This window comes from Puntigrus tetrazona, chromosome 6 (genome assembly GCF_018831695.1).
Source record: "Puntigrus tetrazona isolate hp1 chromosome 6, ASM1883169v1, whole genome shotgun sequence".
In the NCBI taxonomy this organism is placed as follows: Eukaryota; Metazoa; Chordata; class Actinopteri; order Cypriniformes; family Cyprinidae; genus Puntigrus; species Puntigrus tetrazona.
The window spans coordinates 23,999,352-24,012,391 of record NC_056704.1 but is presented as its reverse complement, the minus strand read 5'-3'; the positions used below and the strand labels follow the sequence as shown (position 1 = coordinate 24,012,391).

The 13,040-nt window shown below is 35.0% G+C and overlaps 1 protein-coding gene across 4 annotated transcripts in view; it reads left to right on the top strand.

The window, feature by feature from the left end:
• The window catches only part of rap1gapb (RAP1 GTPase activating protein b), a 70,799-nt gene that overhangs the window by 25,928 nt on the left and 31,831 nt on the right, over positions 1–13,040 (top strand). Inside the window, exons 1-3 of one of the 4 annotated variants that reach the window (XM_043241432.1) lie at positions 5,244–5,303; positions 5,411–5,519; positions 8,233–8,268. In XM_043241432.1, the coding sequence (XP_043097367.1) occupies positions 5,476–5,519; positions 8,233–8,268 (80 nt within the window). In that variant the 5' untranslated portion in view covers positions 5,244–5,303; positions 5,411–5,475. Of the gene's footprint in view, positions 1–5,243; positions 5,304–5,382; positions 5,520–8,232; positions 8,269–13,040 lie in introns of those variants that run through there. The other 3 variants (XM_043241431.1, XM_043241434.1, XM_043241437.1) reach the window with 3 other exon arrangements.

Here is a 13,040-nt window from a genome sequence, read left to right as displayed (position 1 = left end):
CTGTGTATTCGTGTGTGGTGTCTACATGTGCCCTCCGATGCCCGCCGCTATCAAAGTGCTGAAAGAGACAATAGGCAGCATTGTATCTCACGGCAGACAGCAATACGTGTTGCCAGGTAACCACACCTGACATTGAGCTGAAGGTACTCCGTCATAAAACCTCTTTTTATTAACTCTACCAGGAGACGGTGCTTTATCGTAAAAAGCATGCTCACCTTTTTGGCAAAATTTTGTGGGTGAAAGAAGCTCGGTTGTGAAAGCATTACATGAATCACCTCTCAAAAATAAGTGACTTTTAAAGCAGACAGCTTTCTCCTGTTTGACATTAAAAATTGAACACAAGCTTTTTTTTTGTGCCGATTGCTGGTGTCAAGCCACCAAACAACCTTCATAACCATATGTGCCTTATACTTTGGTGTGAGCACTTTATATAAATTCTGATTTTCATGTCAGTCCACGTGCTTTCCATCGCGGAATAAAAAAGCTGTTTGCATAACAGGCAATAATGATGCTGCCTTCACCTTTCACTTCTGAAGTCATATATAAGAGTTTGTCACATTCAGGTGCTTTGGTGAATCGTGGAGGGTGCTGACTTACTCTACTACAGGTGCATTGAAATAAATTAGAATGTTGTGGAAAAGTTTCAGTAATTTAACTAAAATTGTGAAACTTGTGTATTAAATCAGTGCACACAGACTGAAGTAGTTTAAGTCTTTGGTTCTTTTAATTGTGATGAATTTGGCTCACATTTAACAAAAACCCACCAATTCATTATCTCAACAAATTAGAATACGTCATAAGACCAATAAAAAAACTGTTTTAGTGAATTGTTAACCTTTTGTTTATTTACTGTACATGTACTCAATACCTGGTACGTGCTCCTTTAATTGCTGTTTCAATTTGAAACCTTCAGCTAATTTTTTGGTCTCTTGTTTCTCATTTTCCTCTTGACAATACCCCATAGATTCTCTATTATCTAGAGTTTGCTGGCCAGTCAAGCACATCAACACCATGGTCATTTAACCAACTTTTGGTGCTTTTGACAGTGTGGGCAGGAAGAATGAAGTGCTCCAAAATTTCTTGGTAAACTGGTGCAGTGACATTGGTTTTAAATGGACCAACACCGGCAGATGACATTGCACCCCAAATCATCAAAAACTGGAAATATGACACTGGACTTCAAGCAACTTGAAGCTTCTCCACCCTTCCAGACTCTAGGACCTTGGTTTCGAAATGAAATACAAAACTTGCTCTCATCTGACTTTGGACCACTGGGCAACAGTCCAGTTCTTCTTCTCTTTAGCCCAGGTAAGATGCCTCTGATGTTGCCTGTTGTTCAGGAGTGGCTTAACAAGAGGAATACGACATCTGTAGCCAAATTCCTTGACATTCCTTGTCTGTGTGTGGTGGCTCTTGATGCCTTGACTCCAGCCTCAGTCTATTCCTTTTGAAGTTCACTCAAATTCTTGAATCGATTTGCTTGAAATTCTTCATAAGGTTCTGGTTCTCTCGGTTGGTTGTGCATCTTTTTCCTTCAACTTTCTGTTAACATGCTTGGATACAGCTCTCTGTGAACAGCCAGCTTCTCTGGCAGTGAATGTTTGTGGCTTTCCCTCCTTGTCAAGGCTGCCAATGATTGTCTTCTGGACAACTGTCAGATCCGCAGTCTTCCCCATGATTGTGCCCAGTGAACCAAACTGAGAGATCATTTTGAAACCTTTGCAGGAGTTTTGAGGTGATTTAGCTGATCGGCATATCACCATATTCTAATTTGTTGAGATTGTGAATGAATTGGTGGGTTTTTGTTAAATGCGAGCCAAAGTCACCACAATTAAAAGAACCAAAGACTTAAACTACTTCAGTGTGTGTGCACTGAATTTATTTAATACATGAGTTTCACAATTTGAGTTGAATTACTGAAATTTTCACAACATTCTAATTTGAGACGCACCTCTACTATATACTTTCATCACGTTAAATAAGCAGCTTGCTAACATTTTTGGAATTTCAGTCACACACACTCTATTTTTGCTGTATATTAAACATACAATATGCATCAAATGATTATTTCGATACATAAATGTGCAAGATGTTCACAACAAAACAAGGCGATATTGCTTATCCTTATGACTCATGCAACTCAGCAACAGGGATATCAACAGTTTTCTAGTTGTAAATATAACTTTAGAGGTCCTTTATGACCAAATGCGCCAGGTTTGATTGTACATGGCGTGCATGAGAATTAAATATAGACAAAATGGCAAATATGACAAAAATGTTGAGCACATGCATTTTTTTAAAAGTTGCTCCAATGAAAAAATATGCACTACTTTTTTGAGACTTTTTGTCCTATTTTGAACAAATTTTTTTTATGGGTGAATCTTAGCTAGAGTAGGCAGGAGAAAGTTTTGGTTAACTTCTGGAAAAGAAGTAATGTTATATCTTAAGAGTTTGATTGATTGATTATTGTTTTTATTTATTAATACAGTGTAGTGTTGAATTATGGGATTTGCATTGGGAGTGTAGTACCACATGGTGGCAGTGCTAAGCCAAATCCTTTTCTGACACATTTCTGCTTTTACTTTTTAAGCTTTTCAGGAACTTACTGGCCTGGCCTGAATTCAGTTAACCCACTCCCATAAATTGAACAGAAACCACTTCAGCACAGACTTCATTTAGACCTTATTGCAGGAAATTCTGTAGTAGTAATTTTTAAATCAGTTGATGCCTTTATTGTTAAAGTGAAAAGGGCATCTTTAATTTCCGTTAAATTGAATTTCCTTACTGTACTTGTCAGAGATTTATTCTGTTATTATTGAGCGCTTGTCTGAACATCTCAGTGTCCAGGCGCCATGCTGTTTGGTCTCTTAAAGGACACTGCTGTATTACTTTTTCTTGTAGCTGCTTTTGACTTTTTTGACCTGCTTTCAATTGCGTGTGTGTGTGACAGGGGCTGTTACAGACTAATTAATCTCCCGCTGCCCTTGCCATATCAGCTGTTCACAAATTAACCAGAGTAAATAGTCCTGTTTCTACCTCCATGTGTCCCCACAGAGGACAATGGAGGGAGAAAGAGAGAGAGAGTATGAGTAAGTCAAAATGATTAGGATGTATATGAAGATTTAATTTATTAATTCTAGGGACATATGTTTTTTTTAAAGGCCCTATCCAGGAAAAATGGCATTAAAACTGTATCTTCAATGTGTGTATCTGTATGTGTATATTTGTACTAGGTTTCATATATATTTTTATCTACTGATCGTATGAATGAATCCTAAGTGAATAGCAATAACCAGCAATAAATGGGGCACTCTGAAGTGACGTCCTTTTTAAAAATGAATGGTCACCTTTAGCATTAGCTGTAGAAGAAAAGCTCTAATGGCTTTTGTCTCAGACAGTCTAACCCCATGACACGACATTTCAAAGTGATCATGAAATGTCCTGTGATGCAGAAGCTAGATGCCATCCACCTCTCAGATCAGGACACTAACAGCTACCCAACCTAAAATAATCTATTTTATTCAATTGACTTTGAGTCAAAAACAAATCAAAAGTGACCTAAGACGACATTCATTTTAGGGCTCTTATTTGGAGCTAGCTCATCTAGAGGAGGGATTGTGTGGTGTCATGTATTTTGGAGCACTTGTTCACCAAATGGATTCTCTGCAGTGAATGGGTACCGTCAGAATGAGAGACTAAACAGGCTGAAAAAAAAAAAATCCACAAGTAATCCATACCACACCAGTCCATCAGTGTCTTGTGAAGTGAAAAGCGCAATGTTTATTAGTAACAAAGCCATGTGCACAGATCAAACATCCAGTTTTGTTGGTGGTTATTGATATAAGAGGTAAAAATTGTGTATTTTGGATTTTGCCCAGAAGTGACTGTTTAAAGCTAAATTGCATTAATGAAGGATTTCACTTTGGGGTGAACTATTCCCATAATTGTTATTTCTCTTTGAGTTTTATGAGAAGCATTAATTGCTTAAATGAAACATAAATGGGATTAAAGTTTAATGAACTATAAAAGAGTAATGGGTTGTTACCATAGTAACAGGCAATCAAAGTAAAAAAAAAAAAGATTGTTAGCAACTAATTGAGAGAAAGAGAAACAAGCAAGCAAGAGATGTAAAAAGATCAGTTGATGTGAGAGAGCACATTGTGCTGTTGACATCCATTTATTTGATCCTGAAGTTACCAAAAGTTATATGTTTGCCTTTAAGAGATCAGCCTGAGAAAATAGTACATCTGATTCTGATTCTAAATTAAGTTTTAATGGAATAAGTTCTAGTACATTTAGTCTGGATTTATAGAATGTAATATATCATGCTGTTAAATTCATCAGCTGTATAGCACCAGTGGGAGTCTTTTATTATGTTAGAGCTTTATATTCAGTGTTGAGCAGCATGCAGAATATATTAAGGTTTCCGTTTGTACAAACTGTTCAGTATAGCCACGAAAAAACTTCACTATCCCAATCAATCACTTTAAGTGTATCTCAGAATATTCCAGTTTTTTTATCTTGCTTTTGCAGTATGTTTTGGGTCATTGTCCACTTGTACTATGAAACACCGCCCAATCAAAGTCTAATCAGGCCTTGTTTGCCCCTTGTGTGGTGCATTTGCTGCATTTGCTCTGTATTCGTTGTGTTTTTAAAGCCTAATAATCGTTTCACTTGTACGGAGAGATCCTTTTACCGCACGAGCAGAAGCATCCACATGCAATTGACACACTTAGAATCACAGACCTTTCACCTGCTTAATTAATGTAGAAATAATGAAGGAATAGCCCACATCTGTCCATTAAAAGGCTTTTGTGTCAACTGTCCAATTACTTTGCAAATCACTTAAAAATATACAGTATATATATATATATATATTAAAGAGTTGTAATTCCTTAACCTTACCTCCAATTGTGATGGGAATATTCATTATAATTCATTATAATATTCATTTTTGACTTGGATATGTTTTGTTCTGCAGCTAGAATACTAAAAACTGTGCCTGTGTCTTATTACCTCGCCCTAATAAAACAACTTTTAATTCATATAACATAGTGCTATTGTATGATATCGTACAACCAGGGTTGTACAATAGGTGAGATTTTTAAATGTAGTTTTATTAATCATGGTTAGATTTGGGCTTCTCATAGGGTTGCAATTTAAACTGGTCTTTAAAGAGTTATTATTCTTTCCATTCATTTTGCTTTCGCGGTCTAGGACATCCATGAGTCACTGAAGCGCATGTCTCAAACTAGAGCGACGGTTTACAAGACAAGCACCTGCTCATGGATCCTCCGTCTCAGGTAGTGAAAAAAGGGAGGGAAGAGAGGAGGGATGGGAAGCAGAGAAGGAGGGACACAATATCACACAGTGAGACAGAAGCACAAAACAAGTACCCTCTGTCAAACAGAGATCGAGACACAGACAGAGGAGCAGACACTGTTCGAGTAGGAGGTTAAGAGGGAAAACAGAAGAATGTCTCACAGGAAGAGGAGCTTCACTTTTGGAGCATATGGGGGGTAAGACACACTACTGGAGATTTGTGAATACAGATGACTATGGCTTTGAATACTCATGTTATATGATGTTGTGGTTCATGCTCACTGATTACTTGCTTTTTAGATGCCAAAATCATTTCGTAGGATGCAGATATTGTTCATTTTTCTCATGTTTTATCCTTTCAATTAGTAGTTCACCAAAAACTCCTATATTTAGTGGTATCAGCAAACATGACATCTTCTGATCAACATACCACGCCGCTACTAAACGCTTGATTCTTATTGGTTGATGTATGTTTGAAGGTGTTCATTAATTTACTGCGTGGTTATGAAGTAGGCCCAGGTTTGTTGACCAAATTAGTTACATATTACTCGCCATTTCCTTTTCAACTAATAACAAAGGTTTCGTGAGGCAAGTAGGTATTTTTCAGAACTACTTGTAGAGGTTAAAAACCGTTAAACACATTATATATGCAGACATGTGCACAGGATCGTTTAAAGGTATGTGTAATTTTAGTATCTATTCATAAGCATTTGTACCAAATGTACAGCGCATCTGGCAGACTAACTAATTAATTCTTTTATTCTAAATATTATTTTATTAACAAAAAAAGCCAGCACGTATGAGCGCCTGTTAGACTTGAACGTTTTGTCACTCGACTCTGTGTTGTTATGCCTGCTTGGTTACAACGGTCGGGTTGAACTGCTGACGGTTTGATGATGGTAAGATGATGTCAGAGTTCGCTCAGATGTGTTTCTCAGACAAAAAGGGCATATGGAAACATGAGTAATTTGTGACATTCATCTTGCCCCCGTTTCCTGAAATGATCTACGTGAAGTTTGCGTTAAAGCGAGAGATTATTGAAACACATCAACAATGGCATTGTGTATTGTGATACATCTGTTGCTCTTTGGCTTTTTACCCACATCGTCAGGTCAAACAGGTTTGTATTTTGGATTGCATAAACGTTCTGAAACTGGTTCAGTTTGATCCGGTGTGTTTACTGACACATGCAAACACACACTGATCCCTCATGTGTTGGCTTTTAGGCCTCGTTTGTACATTCAGCGTCTGGGCTCAAATGTTTACTGCTAATCTCTTGCGGTATTTACCACATTTTTGTGCAGACTGAGTGGTTTATAATTGCATTTGACAAAAAATAGCATTTGACAAATCTTTAAATGCTCTTCGCACCTATATTTTATTATAAAATTTGACCAAATATCGTATCATTTTGTAACTAGCTTCTGAATAAAACGTCAGGGGTTTAACGATTTAAAGGAATAGTCCTCTTAAAGTGAACATTTGCTGAAAATTTACTCTCAGGCCAACCGAAATGGAATGATTTTCATTAGAGCAGATTTTAATTTAGCATTATATCACTTGCTCTAAATCATGGATTTCTTAGCTTTTTTGGTTCACAGGATGTTATTTGTGGATTACCGCCGTGTTTGTATCAACTGTTTGCGCTCATTCTGATGGCACCCATTCACTGCAGAGCATCCACAGATGGGCAAGACGAGGAAACAAACTTAACTACGTCTCGGATCTATTACAAAAAAGTTAATTATTACAAATCCGCATCCTCTTGACATGCGCTTCTGAAATAAGTAATTTAAGCACATAAATTTAAGCACGAATACCCTTTGGCTAAATTATACGCATATAATTTAATTTAAACGACATTTTAATCAGTCAACAGCCCAGCTTTATTATTCAAAATAAATCTGATAGACTCAAGCTACTAAATGTCACTGTCACTGTTTGTCTTTTCTCTGAAGGTCATGGAAATATTTGTCACTTTATGCTCTACCTGAAGTGTTAACTCATATTGTTGACACAACAGCCACACTTTTTTCCCTCATACTCAGCAGAAGGTTGGAGGACACTAGTGCTATGATTGACAGTGGAGGTCTGACATGTACAGCAAAACAATTGGATATATACAGATTTATGTTACTTTCGGTCTCGTTTTTTTTGTTTAAGGATTTGATTGAGGTTATTGATTGTTGTTCAACCTTTTCTCTAAAAATATATAATGCTAACACTTCTCAAGTCACTCATATTGTGTGATGCATGTTGTTGTTTTTTTTTTTTACCAATCAAAAGGGGTTGGTAGAACCACCTTGTGGCAAGATACGAAATGACACCGATTACGTTCTTTTACATGCGAAACTGTTCATTGTGTTCAGCATTGTCTATTTTGATATCGAGTCTCATAAAAGGTCTTATTCAGAAAACATCTGAGGACCGAGCTGTTTTTAAACCAAGCAGAGTCGTAGCATATTCTTAGAACAAAGCCACAGCTGCTCTTCAGAGAAACGTTAGAGAAGCTGCTTCTCTCATTAGCGCCTCAAAACCCTCCGTACAATTCTACCGCTTTTGTCGAGCAGAACTGTTGAGTTTTCCAGCGAAATCAAAAGAAACGTTATACCTAAACAAAAAGTGTTTGTCATAGCAATGTCAGTTGCTTGTATTAATTGATGATGCGCTCCATTGGTTCTTCATTATGCTATTGGTCCTCACCCTTCGTTAACTGGACAGATTTGAGGAGTCATTATCAAGTCGAGTGTTAAAGTGCGCGAGGTGGAGATCGATCGGCAGAATGTGTTAAAAGTGTGAAATAAGTTATCGCTCTTTTTGTGCAATGGCTATAAGCGCATGCAGTTTTGTAAGTATATACGCAAACTTTTCCTGTAGTTCTGAACAATACCATGTTTCTTTTCTCCACAGAGTGGACAAAACCTTTTCCAGGTCAAGACATATTTGGTAAGTCCTTCTCTTTCTTTAAATTAAAGGTCAAGCTTCATGTGGTGTTTTCTAAATTTGCCAAAAAGGAAGTTGGGAATGTGAGAACTTTCCAAGTTCATTGGACACACTTCTATTAATTGCCCAAAAATATAATCAACACATTTTTCTTTCTTTCTTTTTTTTTCCCTCCAAAACACGATTGTATAAATTCTGATTATTTAGTATTTCCAGAATATTTATTGAATAACTTATTTTAAAAGAAAACTATAGGCCTATAAAGTTATTAGATTTATACTCCAAACAATATCAATGTTTGCCACAAAATGTCTATAAAGTTCTAATATATATATTATTTTACTATATATATATATATATATATATATATATATATATATATATATACTTAATATTATATATTTATAATATATTTATAACAGTATAACAATATTTTTAATATTTACAACTATATTTTAGTAGAGTTCTTTTATTTCAGTTAAAATAAATTATATATATATATATATATATATATATATATATATATATATATATAGTTTTAGTTATTTTTTTTTTTTTATGAAAACTTTTTACCTTTGAAAAATTTTTTTTATATATATATATATATATATATATATATATATATATATATATATATATATATATATATATATATATATATATATATATATAACTCTACTAAAATATAGTTATTAAATGGTATTGTTATAAAATGGTAAATATTGAACAGTTCATTTTTGTTTCTCTTGTTACTTGTTTGGACACAAGGCGTAAAGTTTGTCACAACATTCCATAACCGTAAAGGTCACCTCGACTGCTGTATGATTTGCGTGAGCAGTTGAAAAGGGCAGGTTGAATCCGGTCACCTCACAAATACGAGCAAACTCTGATATCTTTGGCATCAGCCACCCTCACCCTGCACTGCTGCCGGAAAGTTTTACGCCTGCTTGACTGACAGCGTTATTACTACAGAGGGAGCTGGTTATGTGTAAAGCTGGTTTATAATGGCTGTGAAGAGGATGTGTCTGGAGAGAAGAGGGAACGTGAAGGGAGAGGGCGAATGCTGGAATGCAATTATGGTGGGACCTGGCTTTTACTCCTCGCGTATCATCCCAGATGAGCACCGTAGTGCATGCTAATGTGAAGAGAGACCCAAGAGTAACGGCACATGTGAAAACTAGCTTTCTTTATGCTATCCTTTTTTCTGTTGTTTTGTTTTTCTTCATTTCCTTCATCCCCCTCTCTGTCTTTTTCCCTTTTAGCTTTCATATATTCAGACAGCACGTGTTTCAACAGCTCGCTTTAGTTGCATAAAACATGAAGTAAACACATTAAGTGCCCTCATCCTGAGGTTTGTTGTCAGATAAACACCTAGATTTAGTTCTACATGTATTGGAAGATGCAAAAGATGTTCTTTTGAATATAAAAGCACTGAATATGTATCCATTTACACTGCAAGTTGTTGTTTTAACAAAACCGTGCCCTTAAGCATTAAACTTTGGTGTGTAACTCGTCTTGCAACATAATCTGCTTAAATTAAACCTCACATTAGGGATAGTTCACTCAAAAATGAAAATTCTGTCATATTTTGCAGACCCTCAAACCTGTATGAATTTATTTCAGGTGTTGACCACAAAAAGAGGATATTTTGAATAATGTTGGTAAACGATGGGGGAAAAAAAGGACTATGTAAGTCAATGGGTACCGTCAACTATTTGGTTACCAATATTCTTTTTTTATTGAGCTTAAGAAAGAAATTCATACAGGTTTGTAACAATTGAAGGATGAGTAAATAATGACAAAATATTCTTTTTTAGACATTTTATACCATTGTTCGAATGGCTGTTAAAAAAAAAAAATCCCTTAGTGTGTATAATATATATATATATATATATATATATATATATATATATATATATATATATATATATATATATATATATATATATATATTAGTAGGCTTTATTTTATTTTCTAATTAAATTTAAATTCTAATTGAAACATTTGACACTTTAAATTGTAAAAAATTATATTTACAATATTAAAACAATCTTTCATATACAGCATTATTTTTTATTAAAACATGATTTTATTGTCTCTTGATGAAGGTGTTGATTAGAAAACTAGTTCTTTTAATTGGTTAAGCACTGTTATTGGTCAATCTCAACATGACCAAACATCACCTGATCTATTAGGTTTTTTTTGGAAATATAAAAACTATTTGAAAAAAAAAAAAAAACATTTTGGAAGCATTCTTTTCAAAAGCAATACAGTAATGAATTTGCTGTAAAAGCAGGTTAAAGCACATTTGTAACTTTAATCATTTGCCTTTCAAGTGCTCTTTTGTCGTGCATGTTTGGAATTTCACCGCACAGAGTCACTTTGCGTCCGAACACTTCCTCTCATATACGCCCACTGCCGCTGTCAGAGCCTGTGCTGTTTGGAGGCACAATGCTTTTATGATTAGACCTATTCAGATCAGTATTACGCATCAGCCTGGTATTCTCTTCTGTATGCCATGAATGTCTCTGCTGTTACAGTTGCTGAGACGTGGCCCGTGTGGGCTTTCTAAGCTGGTCTTCATCTCGCAGGCCTGAGAAAATTGTTAAGACAGCTCTCAGATTCACAAGAAACAGGCTGTAAAAGGGCGTATGGAGACTATAGTAAAAGCTGTGCGCTGGATGGGGCGTCCCTGCGTCCTTTCTCATGGGACGAGCATGTGCTTGGGATAAAAGCTGCCAGGGACAACAGGGACGCTTTTAAGTGACGCCGTAGATGTACTCAGGAAGGACAATATTAATAATATGGTGCTTTGATTTCTGCCATATTGCTGAATGATTACCATTTTTAAATGCCATGGTATTTATGTAGTAAATCAACGTGTCTGGTACCACGGATCATGTACCATACATGTCCAAAAATTATTGATATTATCAGATATTAGTACATTAATTGAAAATTATTTGCAGCAAGTTAACTTTATTTTTCTTTATTTTTAATTAAAAAAAAAAATTAAAATTGAGTTGAATGAAGCACCATTTCTGTTCACATTGGCTAAATGTTGTCTGGTTAAATGCCTGGCAAGTATTTGTGACCCTTGACCACAAAACCAGTCATAAGGATCACTTACAAAAAAACAAAAAAAGTATTTATACTTCATCTGAAAGCTGAATAAATAAGCTTGCTAGGATAGGACAATATTTGGCAGAGATACAACCATTTGAAAATTTGGAATCTAAGGGTGCAAAAAAATCTAAATATTGAGAAAATCGCCTTTAAAGTTGTCCAAATTAAGTATTTAGCAATGCATATTACTAATGAAAAGTTTTGATATATTTATAGTACAAAGTTTACTAAATATCTTCACTTTATTTGATCTTTACTTAATATCCTTGTGCCTTAAAATATTAATTTATTAATAATGAATTAATAAAAAAAAAGGTGACCCTTGCAATGTATTGTTAGCTACACAGTACATACATATATTGTGCAAAAGTTTTTATTCAGAATGCGATTAATTGCGATTAATCGTCTGACAGCTTTAGTATTCTAAGTATTAATTTTTATCACTAATGTTAATGCCATAACGGTTTGTCCCATAAGTAGATATTTTGTTGATTGTTGAAATATGGCCTTGTTATTATAGGATATGGACAGCAGTGCTGTGCTTTGGACTGTAGTTCACCCAGATTCTGTGAGGACACTGGTGTAGGGAGGACAGCAGTGGTCTTTGGGGGACATTAGTAAGCTATGCCTCACAGCGGCGTCATTTAAGTCATCTAAGTTGACAGGATAAGTAAACCCCCAGAGATCTGTGCTTTCACAGAATGTGCTTCCGTCTAAAAAAGGGTTTTTAAATGCTCTTTAAAGGTGCCATTGAAAATTGTTCTCTGCTATGTGGTATCGCGGAGCTCTGGACAACATATTTCCTCTATATCTGAGGTCTGGAAAGCACGAGAGCAGGGTTGAAGGGGATCGTAGGAGACGTGGGAACTGATTGGACTGATGAGAAAACGCTGTTCTCCTATGATGATTTTTGATGGATTGGAAATGCATGGTGTTTTTGCTACCTCTATAACCACTCTGAATCCAGCTTTATAGAAATTGATTGAGATATGAGATATTAGAATCTGTAAAAGACTTCCAGTGGATTCAGTTGATTTAGCTGGTGTGTGACATGAAGAGCAAGGTAGGTTTGGGTCTGTTTGATTGTGATATACCCTGTAGGTTGTGTATCACAGGAAGCTTAGCTCAGCTCAACGTGACAACGGGTGCTTTAGTGATTGGGCCCTTCAGGATGTTGCCCTTCATTTCACCCTGGAAACTTTATTAAATGTGTTGTTTTTCCCCTACTGTTTTTTCACTCTGTTGTTTTCCCCATATCTGTCTATCTTTGTTCAACTTTCTTTTGAATTCTTTGGCATTTTGTTGATTTTGGTGTAATGTTGGTGTTCTGCTATATATATAAATAAACTCACAAAAAAGAAGTTCTAAAATTCTTAACATATGATATAAAATAATAGATGTTTTTTTTAAAATATTATATATACAATTAAATTTGACAGTAAATTTATATATATAGTATATATATATATATATATATATATATATATATATATATATATATATATATATATATAATTTTTAATTTTTAAATTGTTATGCTATCAAATGATTAATCATGATTAATTACATCCAAAATAATTTTTAGTTACATAAATACACACATACAGTTTATTTTGAAAATATTACATGCATATACATTTATATATTTA